Below are 18,068 nucleotides of genomic sequence, written 5' to 3' on the forward strand. Positions count from 1 at the left end.
GAATTATGTAACTATAATTTATTTGTGCTTAATATTTGTGATAATTTCAGTGAAAATATATCTTCTTCTGCTTATATGAATGAGCCTATTCTTTATGGCATGCTAGATTAGGACATGTTAATGTCTCATATATAAAGAATATGCGATCTCTTGATTTAATACCTGATATAGACTTAAATAATTTTGATAAATGTGAAATATGTGCTAAAAACTAAAATTACTAAAAAATCATGATTTTCAGTAAATAGAGAAATTGAATTATTATCTTTGATCCACACTGATTTGAATGATTTGAAACAGACTATGACTAAAGGTGGTAAATGATATTATGTGATTTTTATTGATGATTTTTTCAGATTTACTAATTTGTATTTTCTTAGAAATAAAGATGATGTGTTTGATGCTTTTATTGCTTATAAGACTGAGGTTGAAAATAAACTTAATAGAAAAATCAAGAGAATAAGATTTGATAGAGGTGGAGAATATATATCTTTACATGCTTTTTGTGAAAAGGAATATCCCTACTATATTCACCTGAGTCAAATGGAGTAGCTGAAAGGAAAAATAGAACTTTGAAGGAAATGATGAATTCCATGTTAATTAGTTCTAAGGCTCCTGATAATTTATGGGGTAAAGCTATATTATCTGCATATCACTTACAAACTAGAATTCCTCATAAAAGAACTGGCAAAACTCCTTATGAATTGTGGAAAGGTTATAAACCTAACTTAAAATATTTAAAAGTGTGGGGGTGCCTTGCTAAAATTCTTTTGCATGAACCTAAAAAGAGAAAAAATGATTCTAAAATTGTTGATTGCATGCTTATTGGATATGCTGAACATAGTGTTGCATATAGATTTCTTGTTTTGAAAAGTGATGTGCTTGGTTGCAATACTATAATTGAGACAACAATGCTGAATTTTTAAACATATTTTTTCACTTTGTGATTAAAAAAAATTCATGCACATGTTGAAAGAAATAATGAAAATATCTCTAATAAAGAACTGCGAAGGAGCAAAAGGCCTAGAAAAGAATATATTTTTTTTCAAACTTTTCTTGTTGACAATGAACCATTCAATTATTTTGAAGCTATATCTTCTTCTGATGCTCATTTTGGAAAGAGGCAATAAAATTGAAATTGATTCAATTATAAAAAAAAATACATGGATTTTGACGATTTACCTCCTGGTGCAAAATTTGTTGGTTGTAAATGAATTTTCAAAAGAAAACTTAATCATGATGGATCTATAGATAAATATAAAGCCCGGTTACAACTAAAGGATTTTCTCAAAAATAAAATATTGATTATTTTGATACATTTGCACCAGTGACTAGAATTTTTTCCATTCGAATTTTAATTGCCTTAGCATCAATTCACAAGATTTTTATTCATCAAATGGATATAAAAACAACTTTCTTAAATGGTGATTTAGAAGAAGAGATCTATATGGTTCAAATTATTCCTTGACAAGAAAATAAAGTTTGTAAATTAATTAAATCTCTTTATGACCTTAAACAATCTCCTAAACAATAGCATGAAAAATTAGATCAAATCTTATTGAAACACAATTTTTCTTCTATTGAAGTGGATAAATGTCTTTATACTAAAATGGTAGACAATGATTAGGTGATAATATACTTATATGTTGATGACATGCTTATATTTGGTACAAATTTAAATATTGTGGAAATTATCAAATTATTTTTGTCTACTAATTTTGACATGAAAGATCTGGGTGAAGTAAATATGATATTGGAAGTTAAAGTTATAAGAAGTGAAGATGGTATAATGCTGTCACAAGAACATTATGTGGAAAAACTTCTCAAAAAATTTGAATGTTTTGAGGTGACACATGTAGCCGCTCCTTATGATGCTAACTATAAATTGAAAAAGAATAATAGTGACCCAGTCTAAATATGCTCAAATTATTAGAAGGATATTGTAATGAAACTTGGATCTCTTGTTTAGATGAGACAAAATTCACTTGTAGATATGTGTTCACCTTAGGTGGTTGTGCAGTATCCTGAAAATCTACTAAACAGACGATCATTGTTAGATTGACTATAGAGTCAAAGTTTGTAGCTCTGGAGCTTGCTGGTTCTGAGGCTGAATGGCTAAGAATTTTTTTTGTGAATATCCCTTTAATAAATGATGAATTGGCTCCAGTGTTTATACACTATGATTGTCAAGTCGCAATTGCTATTGCGAAGAATAAATCTTATAATTATAAGAGCAGGCACATGAAATTGAGGCATGATATCATAAACAGCTGCTAAAAGATGGAATAATTGCAATTGATTATGTGAAGTCAGAATTAAATTCGTCTGATTCACTGACTAAGCCCGTGGGAAGAAAACTAATTTTTCAAACCTCAATAGAGATGGGTTTAAGGCCAATGTGTTTGTCAATAGAGATGGTAACCCAATCTATGTGATTGGAGATCCCATGAAGTAGGTTTATGTGGGTAATAACAAGTCATTATTGACATTGTGCACCAATTAAGAGTGTATGAACAACTACTGAAAATGAGGGATGAGTTATTAACTCTTAATGAATTTATAGTCCTTAATTAAGGATGATGTATTTAAAGCAATATACACTTGATGAATTCACTTATATGAGAAGTAGAGTGTTGCCGTTCCTATGAGACTTTGGCATATTCTCTAGAGCTCTCATGAATACCACCCACGCACATGGCCTATTAGCGCAAAATCTCATTGAATAGCAAAATTGTTGAGGTCAAAATCTGATTGATAAAGTCTCTGATTTACAATAAGAATTATTGGTTCATAGAAATATTATATTTCACCGATAATTCTGTAAATTAAATTTTATCGATCTAAGTTTGGTTCATAGTACAAATGACACCAAATCTATTGCTTTTTGTCCATATAATCTAGCAAGTTATATTTTCTTCGTATAAATTCTTTTGAAATATATGGTGGATTAAGTAAATATTTATTTCAAATGAATTTATTTTAAAGTGTATTTACAAAGTCAAAATAATTAAGGTGTATTGGAGAAATAACTTGAGGAAATGGTAAACTTTACTGTAACATGTCATGTCTCTTATGTTTTAATTTGGTACTTTGCAAAAATAAACACTTGTCAAAAATGGTTTCATGCATGAAGTCGAGTGTCCTTGTCACTTGTGTTATGGATAATCTTTCCTTTGGCCTATAAAAAGGGTTTTTCCTCTTTATGAATTGGGTATCAAAAAACTACACTAACATTATTTTTTCTTGATTTCAGCCCCTCTCTTTAGCTTTTTCCTTTTAAAGTAAATTAGCTATTTTGGTTTAGTTATTTTATTAATTACCTCACTAAGAACTTGTTGATGTTAATTAATTTGTTGATTCTTCTATAGTCTATTTAAATAGGGAAAACTTGTTTAATTCTGGAGAAACATTTCACATTGCTAAAATAGTTTTTAGGATAATGTCCAGGACTCAAGTATTACTTTTCTGCACTATTATTTATATATCATCGTAGTAATATTTATCTAATTTTCAGGACTTCTATTTTGCTAAATAATAAGTTATATTATTGTTATTATTATTATTATTATTATTATTGTAAAATTTTAATTGTTCCCCAACAGAGTTTCGTGTGTCCAAATTACTTTTCTCGACGAGATTTTGCGAGGAATGAATTGTTAGATTGTGTTAATGTTTTTGAAAGGACGGTTACATCATTAATACAACTGCATTTAGATTTTGTGATATTATGTTGGCTCTTTTATTCATTACGTTTTATAATTACATTTAACTGATATGATATTATGTTAGCTCTTTTATTCATTACATTTTACAATCGCATTTAACTACTATGATATTATGTTAGCCCTTCTATTGATTACAATTTACAACTGCTTTTAACTATTGTGATATTAGGTTAGCTCTTCTAATCATTAGTTTGCTATAACTATATATTGAACTTAATACTTTTAGCCTCTAAGATGCGGCCTGCAAAGTAATTACCTGTTTTTGCTCTTTTTTTCTCTCTGCTTCAAAATCTATTGTTCAACTCCAAATTGAAATACACGTATACAACCTAGGAGAATGAAAAACAAAACCCATTAGCTTGATGAGCCTAAGTGATTAAAATACCCTTAGTTTTTAATTTAATGATAAAAAGAGCACACATGTTGAATTTGTTGGATGTGTTTTCTATCTTCAACCTTCTTCATCTCTGTAATGGATCTAAATATTTTCTTCCTTACTCTAATTTCTTTAATGAGTTGATATCTAAGATCAGAACAAGGAGACTACACTCTAACTAACTTTTAACTGAATACATTGCATATTGTTAATATCTAAATAGAATGTACATAACTATCTTGTTAATCTCTGAATCTAAATTTAAACATATTATTTACTTTTTAATTATTAGGATTATGTTTTTTCAAATAAAGTTGACGTGATGTTGGCCCGTGTTGGCACGGGACATACACCTGATACCCTAGTTAATAATCTATCTATATATAATAGGAGAAGAAAAATGCCACATGTCAGCACCACAAATTTTCAAAATTTTAAATAATAAATAATAAATAATTAAATATTAAATATTAAATAGGATGATGTAACTGATCAGTATTTAAGTGATTAAAAAAAATTAAAATATTGAAAAAAACTCCCTTTTTATAGGAAAGAAAATGAATAATTCTTTATTTAATTACTCCCGTTATTTTTAATTTAAAGCATTGTGAAAAAGCTTTCTGGCAGTTTTGCCAGTAATTTTTTTATATATATAAAAAATAACTTTATCAAGATTTTCTTTTAATAAAATTTGAGTTTAAATTCAAATTCAAATCATGAGAATAGTAGTAGAAAAAATAATCCAAACGAAATGCTTTTTACAAATTTTTGCGGTTATGCCAGCTATTTTTTTAAAAAAAATAAAAAATTGTCAGTTTTTCTTTTAATATAATTTGAATTTAATCAGTTACCATTTTCAAATTTGAAACTTATAGAATAACTTCTATCCTATTCCTCAATATTTGTAGATTTGAAACTAATACAATAACTTCTCCCTTATTTCTCAGTATTGTCTTTCTATTATCTTTCATTGTGAAACGAGATTTTTTTTATTTTCACATATCTCCCAATGTATGCAAATAGATATATACATTAAAATGAAAAGCAAACGCCAAAAGATCTAAGGAGATGAAGAACCAAGAAAATAAAAGAAAGACAAATTCATAAAGGAGAAACGAAAATCTCATAATTCAATCGTCATTCTCATGTAGGTAAAGTTGAGAATATGCTGGATTTAAATTAGAAATTTTGTACTTAAATTAGGCTTATAAAAATTTAATTGTAAAGATTTGTTGCAGTAATTAATACAATCAATCTATTATTGTGATGTGATCTATAATTATCTTGGAGACTTTTAAAATAGGTTTTACTTCTTAATTAGTTGATGAATGTCTAGAGAAAGTGAAGCTATTACAACAGATTGGGATGCGGATTGGATGTGGTTTACTTTGATGTCTAAGTATTTCTTTTATCTAAATTTTGATTAAATTTACTTGATAAGAGTCACACATCTGGGAATTGACAGGAACGAAAAGAACAATAAAAATTCGCCACACTATAGTGACATGTTATGTTATCACTTATACTATGGTATATAGATCAGTGTTTCTTACTTCTTTATATTTGATTGAATGTTATCAAGAAGTAAGTAAAAATATAAGTTATATATTAGATACTTTGTTAACAAAATTTAAATTAGAATTTGTATACCAAACATCGCAGCATACGGGCTCATCATATTTGTTTGGATAAAGTTTTGTGTTTTGATATAGATCAAAGTAAAAAATTGTCAAAGCATGGATCTGTTTTGAATTCAAAACAGGGTTTTTAGGTTAGTGCTTCTTTCTCTTATTCTTTAAATTTAAATTGAATTATATCAAATGAAACTAAATTCAAAAAAATAGTATATTATTATATTAATTAAGAATATAATATTATACTACAATTGTTGATCTTGTGCAGAATACATCGTGAAAAATGTTGCATATTAGTGTTAAAATATTAGTTAATACGAAGCATGGACCTTGGAGAACCAACTTCAAATACAGATCTATGGAGCCGTGCATAATAAACTTTGCCTCACATGTTTTCAATATATATTTTTCTCCTAAAACACTTCTTATGAATACTTATCTAAATTGGATTAAATATCGCCGCAAAAATGATATTATTTTTGTGAAAACTTATCTAAATTGAATTAAATACTTCTTATGAACCTATCTAAATTGGACCAAATATCATCCTAAAAATGACATTACTTATCTAAATTGAATTAAAATTTGTTTCAAATAGTAAATTGTGAAAATTCAAAAAATATAATAGTTCATGAAAAGTTATCTAATATATTTAATTTTATTTAAATTGAATTAAATTTCGTTTCAAATAGTAAATTGTGAGAATTCAAAATATATAATAATTCATTAAAAGTTGTCTAATATATTTCATAAATTAACTCTTTATTGAGTTCTAATTAGATTTGGTCTAATCCATTAGATGTTTAATTCTTAAGTTTTATAAGTTTATTTATCAAAATTCTTATAACTGCATTTATATTTTACATTCATGTACAAACACTTTAATTTATTGTTTATTTGTTTATATTCACATGTTATATTAGATCAAGATGATGATTTTATTGGGAAATAACGAGAGGTATGGATCAAATTAACTTAGAAAATTGGGAAATGAAGTTACAAGGATGATGGTGATGATGATGGATGCTGTGTAATTTTGTATCACTTTCAATAGTTTAAGGATATTTTAGATTATTTTCTGTTAAAATAATTATTACCCTCTTACATTGCTCTTTATTTCAAAGTTATATTATATTTCAGTTGGTTTAATTTGTATCACTAACTATATGAGAATTTCTTATGAAATTAATTCTTGAAAAACTCTAAGAATTATTTTTTTAAAATTAAATTTTATTGTACATATAAGATCTTACAATAGTTTTAAGTCAATTGGTTGCTTTTTTTCCTCTACTATTTGTTAGATTATGATAAGCTTCCGATAAAACCTGAACAATGGCATTTTAAATAAATTGAAATAAATAAAAAATAAAAAATATTATAAATTTAATTTAACACTGTTATATTTTAAAATATCCGCGCAACGCGCGGGCACGAATACTAATATGAATAAATAAGAGAAATATGAGTATATTTGATAATTTGGGCCATGGACGATTTTAGTAATAGACTAAAATGATCTCCCATGAAAATTTTACTTTATAGTGAAGGATATGGGGAAAAGCCCAAAATAATTCTTTATTTTTGGGTTAAGATTCAAAGTAATCCTTACATTTTCACACGGAGCATTGATAGTTGCATATTTGTAATATTGGTGTACTTTTGTTAATTTTCCAAACTTTTACCTATTTTTTAACATTGATTTTGTCCACAATTTTACGTATGGAACGTTCGATCGTCTTTTTATATATTTAGTAGAATAATAACTCCATGTGATAGAAGGTGAGAAGAAAATCACTTTGTTCTGTTCAATAAAAATATTATTGCAACTAAACTAAAAACACATTTACATATGGCATTGCAAGAAAAAAAAATTGTACTATTACACGAGATTTTACATATCCATAATAATAAGATAGCTAGCCCTCTCTCATTGTTGTTCTTGAACCACCAATCCCTTCCTTCCCCTTTGCCTGGCCTAGTGAGATTAGAAAATATTGTTGGGATTTCAAAAACTTTCTGCCGATCACCTTATTTCTTCGCTGAAGGTGCGATCCCCAGTTCCATCAATGCTACTTTCCTTGTTATGCATGGTGATCCGTTGGACCTTAGATTAATTAACTTTTTTTTTTACGTCCACTCCTTAGTACCCCTTTTATGACAAATTTAAACCTTCCATCTATTTTTGTGTCGTTAGTAGGCCTAATCTTTCCGGCAATTTCAATGGCTTCATTATTTCTTTATGCTAAAAAAAACAAGATTATTTAGATATGTTGGGACCTAATCTCATCCGCTTTTTTGAAAATGTGGTCTTGTATCATAACACGGATATCTATTTTATTAGAATATAGAATATTTGTTACCTAGAATTTGTACAAAAAATGAACCTCTCAAATTTAGCTGCAATAATATTTCTAGTAGACAAAACAATGTGTTCTTCTTTTCACCTTCTCACATAGAGTTATTATTTCTACTAGACGATTGAACATTCCATACATAAATTATCGATAAAATTCATGTTAAAAAATAGGCAAAAAAATTAAGAGCAAACCAAAGATTTACCTCGCAAATATGAGGAACTATTAGGGGTCGTTTGGTGTGAAGGATAACACCCAATAATTTTGAGTTTAAATTATAGTGCCACTTAATTTGTTTTTTGGTTGGCAAGTCCGTGATAACTTATTCCAGGATTAATCAATAGTACTGGGATAAGTTATCCCTCCTCTTGGGTGGTATAGTAATCCCGGGATAAGTTATCCCAGGATAAAATAGGTAAATGACAAAGATCCCTTTATTTCTTTTTTATACATCACTTTTCACATTCATGAAGTGTATTTTTATAAATAAATAAGTTGTTCTTAAAATTTATGAAAGACATTATTTTTAGTACAACAAACAAACACTTAATAAAAATAATTTCAATATAACTTATCTCATCGTAACTAATATCTTCATAATTTATGTATCATAACTTTATTCAAACCAACCAATTAGGGAGTATTTTGGGCTTTTATTTCTGCTAAAGCCTGCTCCAGTGTTTCGGGTTTCAAACCAACACATCCTTGTGGGAAAACTAAGGATTACTTTGAATATTAGGGAGTATTTTGGGCTTTTATTTCTGCTAAAGCCTGCTCCAGTGTTTCGGGTCTCACATTTCATATCAGTTTGAATTCGATTCTCACCGGCGATTCGGTTCCGGCACCAGTGAATTTTCATTATTCACTATATCCATTTAAGATAGTTGTATTAACAGATTCCGGCGAAGTATAGAGGAGACGGAGGGATAAAGAACTATGAGTGTGTTTGGAGGAGATAGCTGGGCGAGGGAAGCGCAATGTAGGAAGAGAAGAGTCGATGAATTGATGGTTGACAACATCGATTCTTCTGCTTATAAGAAGCTCTCCAGCGGCAAATTTGTCTGCATCGTTTGCTCTCACCGTCCGGTCCTCGACACTCCCCTCATGCTCTCTGTACGTACATACCAAAACATAAACCTAATTTTGCTCCGATTGTATCTTTTAATTTTGATTTTTGTTATTTGATTATCATATCTTCTGAAATTAACGAAAATTGATCTTCCATCCACTGTTTTGAGTGGTAGGTGAAGTATGAAAAATGGGGGTGGGGATTGCAAGGTGGGGGAATTGAACCTCACCAACAACACAAGGTGAAAATTCACGTAGCCAACCAACTAAGAAATTAAGATTCCCACGACTACTATATTGGTTTGCATGTATTCAACAATTATAACAAAGGTAACTCCTTAGATGAAATTAGAATGAATTAGGTTCATTTAGTAACTTTTTAACAATCAAAATTTAACCTCGTGTGCTTTACAATTTGATGGACCAACTTTAGTTTGATGTGGATGACCTTTTTTAAAGTACAAGTTCATGATCATGATATTTAAACTTTAAAAAAATTTAGAAACCAAATATGAGATGAAATAGTAGGAAAGTGAATCAACTATGCAACAGATTATTCTAATTTCATAACTTTTTGGCATAAATGGTATTGTTCAATGTATGTTCTCCCTTCTTAAATTCCCAATGAACAACATAATCCAGGTCATTCAGCTATGGTATGAATTTAAAGTACAAATTTAAGCTGCTAAAGAGTAAGACAAGTTTTAGTTACCTCATGCAAATGCTGGCAGTTTTCGTTGAGAAGACGAGTGTATGTACTGCCTCTCATTGTTTTTCAACGTCCCTCCATTACAATTTTTCTTGGAAGGAGAAGCTTTCAGATTAGCCAGTGTAGTTAATAGAAAGTTGAACTTTAACTATGTAGAGCTTGTTTAGTAGGGGGTTACATCAGTTCACTGATAATGTTAATTTGTGGACATGTAAATTTAGTAGAGGATGTTTTCGCATCAGATTTCTGGAAATCCAAGTTAGTTGGAGATATGAACAATTGCCTTGTCAACGGTTCTTTTTAGCTTTACTAAAGAAAGATGATTTCCAAATTGTTTCCTTCTTTTTTACTATACTCGAATGGCTTAAGGATGTGTTTTGATGGAAAATGTTGGGAAAACGCGGACTAACACAAAAGTACATAGTTAAAATAATGGGAAAATAATGACACCAAGAAAGAAAAACCCTTTTAAATAAGGGAAAAACCACGGACCAAGAGGAACAACTAGTAAGGAATTTTACATTGGGTAGTCATGAGTACAATATTCAAAGTAACTACTACACACTCAAAAGAAATAACCCTCTTTTTATTTCTCACCTTACTAAAATATTGTTTAGACTCTATTTTTCTTCGCAGACTATTTTCTTGTATAGTCTATGGTATACTCACTTTGCTCTCTAATATTTTTCTCTCTACTTTGGTGTGCTTATGAGAGCAGAGACTCTCTATTTATAGAAAAAATTGCCAACCATTTCAGCCAGCCAAAAGGCTTGGTTACTTGAAATTTGCAACTGCAGTTGCAAATTTCAACATATGCACTCGCACTTAACAACTTGCCACACCTTTTCAACATTTGCAGCAAATCAAATTTCCTCCGAATCTTACCAACATTTGACATTAAGGAAAAGAGAATAAGCCAAGTAAATTGGCACATGGGGATGAACCCCACAATCTCCCCCTCCAATCTCATGCACTAGAAAGAGCTATCTCCATGTTCATAGGGAGAGCTCATGTTGAAAAGTTCTTTGCATAACTCGAACTTATCTTTTGGTATCATTTATCACCTTGGTCAGCATATCCACAGGATTTTCACTTGTATGGATCTTTTTTATGTGAAATGATTACTCTCTATTTGCTCACGAATCCAATGGTATCTCACGTCAGTGTGTTTTTCCTTGTATGGTACATGGAATTCTTGCTCAAGTCTGTTGCACTCTGACTATCACAATAGAAAACGTACTTCATCTACTGAAATCCAAGTTCTTGAAGCAATTACTTGAGTCATGTTATCTCTTTGCCAACTTCAGTAGTTGCAATATACTTTGCTTTAGTTGTAAACAGTGCAACACACTTCTGCAACTTTGATTGACATGATATAGCTCCCCTTGAAAAAATAAACAAAATATCTAGTAGTGGATTTTTTGTTATCAAGGTCACCTACCATATCAGCATTTGTATAGCCCCTCAAGATTGGATTTGATGTTCCAAAACACAAGCATTCATCTAAGCTTTCTCTTAGATACCTGAATATCCACTTCACAATTTCCCAATTCTCTTTCTTGGGATTGTCGAGAAACCTACTAATAACACCAACTGTGTGAGTAATATCAAGTCTATTGCATATCATTAAACTTCTGACGGTGGATGAATATGGAACTTTGGCCATGCTCTCTTTTTCCTCCCTAACTATACGATACATCTTCTTGCTCAACTTCAGATGAATGCTTCTGTTTCGGAGCATCAAATCCAATCATGGTAAAAGAAAATCAACTATTAGATATTTGTTTACTTTTTCGGGGGAGCTATATCATGACAGTGAAAGTTGAGGAGTGTGTTGTACTGTCTACAACTGAAGCAAGTATATTGTGGCTACTAAAGCTGGCAAAGAGATGATATGGCTCAAGTGATTCCTTCCAAAACTCCGATTGCAACATATGGAGTATATTGTTTATTGTGACCGTCAGAGTGCAATAGACTTGAGCAATAATTTCATGTATCATGCAAGGACAAAACACATCGACGTGAGATACCATTGAATTCGTAAGTAAGTGGAGAGTGAATCATTTCATGTCAACAAGATCCACAGAAGTGAAAATTCTATGGATATGCTGACCAAGATGATACCAAAAGACAAGTTCGAGTTATCTAAAGAACTTGTTGGCATGAGCTCTCTAAGAAGATGGAGATTGCATGAGATTGGAGGGGGAGATTGTGGGGTCCATCCCCATGTGTCAAATTACTTGGATTTTTATTTTTCTTTTCCTTAATGTCAAAGGTTGGCAGATAAATTTGATTGACAACAAATGTTGAAATTTGCAATTGCAAGTTTCAAGTAACCAAGCCTTCTAAATGGTTGGCAATCTTTTGTATAAATAGAAAGTTGTTGCTCTCTTATAAGTACACCAAAATAGAGAGCAAAGTGAGGTATACCAGAGTCTACAAGAAAATAGCCTGTGAAGGAAAAATAGAGCGTAAGCGATATTTTAGTAAGGTGGGAAATCAAAAGAGGTTATTTCTTTTGAGTTTGACAGTGTGTAGTAGTCACTTTAAAGTATTGTACTCGTGACTACCTTGTGTGAAATTCCTTACTATAGTGATATCAGTTGCTCTTCTTGGTCTATGGTTTTTCCATTATTTGGTAGAATTTCCACGTAAAAATTATTGGTGTTATTATTTTGACTGTAAATATTTTTGTGTTAGTCTGCATTTTCGACCAAAAAAAGGTTCATTCACTCATCCGAAAGCACCTGATTGCCAGCATCACAAAAATCTCTCTCTTCTTACTGTCAATGGCAGAAGAATATGTTTGAGTGGATTAATAGGGAAGAACCCCTACCTCTTTGCACCATATACTTTTAGTTAGTGAAGTTTTATTATTAATTGGCATACAAACTATAGGCATAATGCTCATGCATATTACAATTTTTCAATGCATGAATACAACATATTTGTCTATATGTTCATTGATAGATGATGCATTAGGATAATTCTCATATTATAGTACTTCACTTCTGGTGATGTTTGTTCTCCTACTATCTTCTTCCGTGATAATTCCCAATTATCAGAAGAAGCTTTACTTCTTTTGGACAAAGAATTTTTACTAGGTCCAAGTGAGCCATGGAAGATAGGTAGAATATGACTATCTTAATCATGCCACACACTCTTCTAAGGTGCTTCCTGCTTGCAAACAAAGAAAGAAAAATTGACTAGGTTCTGTTCAGATTTTTGACTGTTTTCCAGTTGATGAAGGACATCTACTTCCTTGGATCATTGTCTTCGACTAGTGAAGTTCTGTGTTTAATTGATAGACATCCTATACAGAATCTGGATCAATATGTAGTTATGTTCATTGATAGATGCACTTTAGTCATTTCTCATTTTATTAATTGATAAAAAATAAATAAAATTCTCATGTTATAATACTCAACTTCGAGATGCTTGTTCTTCTCTTCTGTGACAATTCCCCTGATAATCAGAAAGCTTCTGTAGGTACATGTCAAAGGTTCAAGCCATCGAGCAGCAGAGTCAAGGCTTAGAGAAAGAGAATCAGGGAGGCAAGATGAGATAAACAAGAGAATAGCCTTGTCAGAATGTGATATTGCCACCTCCAAAACCTTGTCATCCAGCCAGTTAGGTAGATCAGCAAGCAAACCACTGATTGAATGCACAAGGAAAGCTGCTTCTGACGTACTTCATCAAAATTTGGCACGAAGTACTGCTTCTCAAGGGAATGAGATCAAATGTACCCAGGCTGATACTACAAGTGTTCTACCTAATCAAAGAAATAGTCAATGTGTTCAGATAGGAGTCACAACAAATCAAACTAATATGTCTCAGGCATACAACCAGGGACGACGAGAAAGGGAGCTTAAGTTCACATCTGCTGGCTGGAAGCGTGATGGCCATGGGAAGTGGTTTAAGGATGAAAATGTGAGTTTTTTTTTTTCATTTGAATTACATAACCAAGTAGTGGAACTCTTCTCTTGCTGTTTCTTACAACAAAGCAACAATTTTTCTTGTAACTATGACTAGGTTTATCACATGGATTATTTTTTATAAAAACTCAATTCTCTCTATCAAAGTAAATGTTTTGAAGTTGAACGAATGTATGATAAGGTCCATATGAAACTAATACGGGTTGCACATTTTGACTTGTTGCAGGTAGAGTTTGATTCAGATGAAGAAGATCCTAATCTCTGCCTTCCATGACTTTTTGTTTGAAAACAAGTATGATTAAAACTTGATCTTTTTTCCTTTTCAGTAGTACTTGAATGGATGCCAAAACTAACTCTGTTACAGGTGTCCATCACTATGTATCACTTTCCATGCAAGGAGTTGATTACTAGTTCCATTCAAGTTCAAGACAATCCAGATGTATTCCAATGTCTGAATGTCCCTGTGATTCATGGTTATGATTCTTGTTCACACTACAAGTTATCGAAAGTTACAATGGTTATGTTGGACGAGATTTCAGTTTAACAGGTGCGCGCGTCTCTGAACATGTTGCTTTAAATGAGATAGGATTGAGCACTAGAGTGCTGGAATACTGGTGGAGCAACTGAGGTTACCATGGTTAAGGATCTCTCCACTTCAGTGTGAGAAGATCGGAAAATGAATTACTTGTCCTTCATTCTTGCCAGTTGCTATCTACTCTGTCTTTCCTCACAAGTAGCTGAAAAATTACCATGGCTTACTATCTAGTGGTATGGGTGCATGGAAAGCCTCATGCCCAGGTCAAGGGAAGACCGCTACGACCTTATAGATTCACATATGTATAAAAAATCATAAGTTAAGCCATGTATAAAAGGGAAGGCCGCTACGGCCTTATAGTTAGGGTTGTTCATGGTTATGGTTAAAAAATCAAATCGAACCGCAATCTGAATCAAACTGATTAAAAAAAATTGATATTTGGTTTGATTTGGTTAAGTTTGGTTTTAAATTTTGAAAATCGATACTATTTGGTTTGACTAAAAAAACCCACAAAAACAACCAAACCGAATTGAGAAATTATCTATATAAATTTTATATTTATTTATATATTATTGATAAATAAAATATAAATATTTTGTTAAATTAATTAACTTAAGTCTTAACTTCACTATTTTCTCAAGCCCAACACTTAAATTGTAGCCCAACTATTAAAATTCTAAGACTAAGTTCATCAAAATCTATTACTTCAATTTACCTATCCTAGTCTCACTTTCTCTTAATTGAATCACTTTATTCATGTAATAATAATTCTAGTATTGTTAATTGAATTCATAATAACTTTCGATTGTTCATGTATTAGGTGTCTGTGTCATTGAGATGTGTATACTCTCAACAAATTTAATTTATTACTTTTAAACCAAAAAAACCCAAACCAAATTGATGATTATTTTTTTCATTTGGCTTGGTTTGGTTTATAAATTTAAAAACCGATTAAATTGGTTTGGTTTTGATTTTAGGACAAATTACAGAAATACACACCTTTTGTTTCACTTATTTCCATTATCCCCTATTACTTTTAAAAATCTCCAAAATCCCTTATTTCTTTAATGTATCTGAGCTGCATATTAATGTATTTGAGTTAGTATTTAATGTATTCGAGCTACATATTAATGTATTCGAGCCAGTATTTAATGTATCCGAACTACATATTATGTATTCGAGCTAGTTTTTAATGTATTCGAGCTACATATTAATGTATCCAAGACAGTATTTAATGTATCCGAGCTTCAATTATTGTATTCAGTTTTTTTTTAATTTTTAAGGGATTAATGTAATTAGAAACTTATTATGGATGCTTGAAATTTTCAATAGTTTATATTAAAAAATAACTAGTATCATGTTCTCTCAATTTTCATGAAGGATGGTATGCACCCCCACACTTAAGCTCAAACGTGTTCTTTTGCCTCAAATTTTTGGGTACTCAACTTTCCCTAATCTGCAAAAACAACACAAAAAAGTGATAAAAAAAGAAGAAGGGATGAGACACAAGTATCCCCTAGATTATGACCGAAATCTTAAAGACACGCCTAAACTTAATTAGGATACTATTATTCCCCTAAACTAAATGAAAATGTAAGAAATACTACATAAATGTTGACATGACATAGAGAGTGCACACTCTCTTGAAGGCAAGATGAGTGCACAAATTAGACACATGTCATTTTTTAATTGGTAACGTCATAATTAGTTAGTATACATATTTATTGATATTAAAAGTTATATATATTTAATTTTTTTTATTTCTTTCTTTGTTAAATATTTATTTTAATTTTTTTCTCACTTGAAACTTTTTTTAATTAATTTATTATCTTTTCACTTTTAATTATTTTTTTAAAAAAATTTGTGTATTTGTAAAAAAGAATAATTTAAAAGTGTCATTTAATTTTAATGTTTTTATTTTTTTATGTTTTATTTGATTTTCTTCATTTATTTTAATATCCGTTCAAAATTCAGTTATTTTTAATACAAGACATATGGAATTAAATTTGAAATCAAATCAAAATGAAAGACAAAGAAAATAAAAAGAGTAAATAAAATCAATAGAAAAATAAAAGAGAAAACACAATGAATGAAGGTAAAAAATAGTTTTGATACAAGGTAAAAAAATGTGTATTAATTTAATTTAAATACAAGATAAAGAAAATAAGAATATATTTTTTTAAAAGTTTCAAACTTTTACTTAAAAAAATAAAATAAAAATAATATTTACACATGTGGCAGGCGAGTGTGTACAAACACAACCAACTTGGGTGGTTGAAGGTGTCATGTCAGCACAAAAGGTGCACAAAAATACGGGGGAAAACGAGTTCATGGGGATAATAGGACCCTAGTTAAGTTTATGTGTGTCTCTAGGATTTCAGTCATAGTTTAGAGAGGGGAGGGGTACTTGTGCCTTAAAATTTTTAAAATAAAATAAACAATAAGAAGATATATTATCAATTGGGTTGCCTGCCAATAAGCACCTAATTTAACGTCGCGACACGACACAATTAAGTTCATCACTTTTCTTTCTACTTTGAACTTATGAATTGCATCCCTAACTGTGCATCAACTTTTCCTGCTCCTCTCAAGTGGTGGTATAAAAATAAAGGAACCAAGTAATAGATGTCATGTCTTGCACTTCTTCACCCTTATGTGAAGAATGTCGTTTTGTCAATGTGGACTAGAAAACTTTAGGATATAGGAGCCTTGTTCCTCATCTATAGACTCCTCCACTAGTTCAGATGACTCGAGTTTCATGTCGTCATCCAAATATAACGTAGAAAAATGTATAGAAAGAGATTCAAGTTGTCTCAACTCCAAAGCAACATTATTTACAACATTCTCACTTTTGTACTCCTTCTCAACATTGAACCTAAGGAATAAAGTATAATTGAATGGTTGAAATTCCCTTTTTTGCTCCACTAGTTAATCATCATCCACGACAATTGGTGATTGGACATCAGACACTTCAACCTTTTTGTTCAAGCGAGCCTCCAAGTCATGAATATCTTAACCAAATTGATTTATTTCTTGTCTGAGCTCAACTCTTCCTTCTGTCAGTTGGGTTTTCATGTATGTAAGATCATCATGGAGAGACTCTTGAAACTTGAGAAGTTGAGCTTGTTTCTCCGGCCAAGATTAGCTCACTATCTTTGCTTCCTCACAACTTTCTCCTTTTTGGGATTCAGTCTCTTTCTCTAATTGAGTATTGGCTAGGAATGTTTATAAGTGTCAATCATAGCCTGTAGTTCCATGTGTTTTGATATATGTTCCTTGATTGTTAATTGCATTATGCCCAAGGCGTCCATTATTTGCTTGCAAAAATTCAAGAAATCCCTATTGAGAACCTCTTTTTCCGCATCCTCCATGTCATCACTCCTGTCAACATAATAAATAACAGAAAAATAATAATAGGGGTTTAAGGGAGGGGAATAAGAGTTAGGACAACCATTTCAATGACCATTATGATCACCATATACATGACATACAATCCACCCAAACGATTGGGTAGGTGCGCACAACTCGCTCTTTTCAATAGTATGGCACTCATTATTCAAGTTGGGTCTATCATAATCGTACAAGGATACTCATCACCCAATCACCATTTATCTCAATCATCCATATCAATAAGAATACCAAATTATTCAAAGGGAAAAAAATATTTGTTCAAAGAAATTAAAAAAAACAAAGAATAAAAAAAAAGGGAAAATGCATAAGTACCCCCCCCCC

General features: G+C 30.8%; 1 protein-coding gene across 1 annotated transcript; it reads left to right on the forward strand.

Annotated features, from left to right (window-relative positions):
- The first annotated feature begins 8,902 nt into the window (after positions 1 to 8,902).
- Positions 8,903 to 14,288, forward strand: LOC125865169 (uncharacterized). The gene is made up of 3 exons (XM_049545356.1): positions 8,903 to 9,202; positions 13,356 to 13,796; positions 14,028 to 14,288. The coding sequence occupies exons 1-3, from the start codon at positions 9,026 to 9,028 to the stop codon at positions 14,073 to 14,075; spliced, it is 666 nt and encodes a 221-aa protein (XP_049401313.1). The 5' UTR covers positions 8,903 to 9,025; the 3' UTR covers positions 14,076 to 14,288.
- Positions 14,289 to 18,068: the final 3,780 nt, after the last annotated feature.

The sequence above is a fragment of the Solanum stenotomum genome, chromosome 5, assembly GCF_019186545.1.
Source record: "Solanum stenotomum isolate F172 chromosome 5, ASM1918654v1, whole genome shotgun sequence".
In the NCBI taxonomy this organism is placed as follows: domain Eukaryota; kingdom Viridiplantae; phylum Streptophyta; class Magnoliopsida; order Solanales; family Solanaceae; genus Solanum; species Solanum stenotomum.

Excerpts from the sequence above, each read along its gene's own strand:
- LOC125865169 (XM_049545356.1), top strand. The coding sequence starts at position 9,026 with ATGAGTGTGTTTGGAGGAGATAGCTGGGCGAGGGAAGCGCAATGTAGG. Across the intron at positions 9,203-13,355 it reads ACACTCCCCTCATGCTCTCT|GTACATGTCAAAGGTTCAAG; the intron begins GTACGTACATAC and ends AAGCTTCTGTAG. Across the intron at positions 13,797-14,027 it reads AGTGGTTTAAGGATGAAAAT|GTAGAGTTTGATTCAGATGA; the intron begins GTGAGTTTTTTT and ends GACTTGTTGCAG.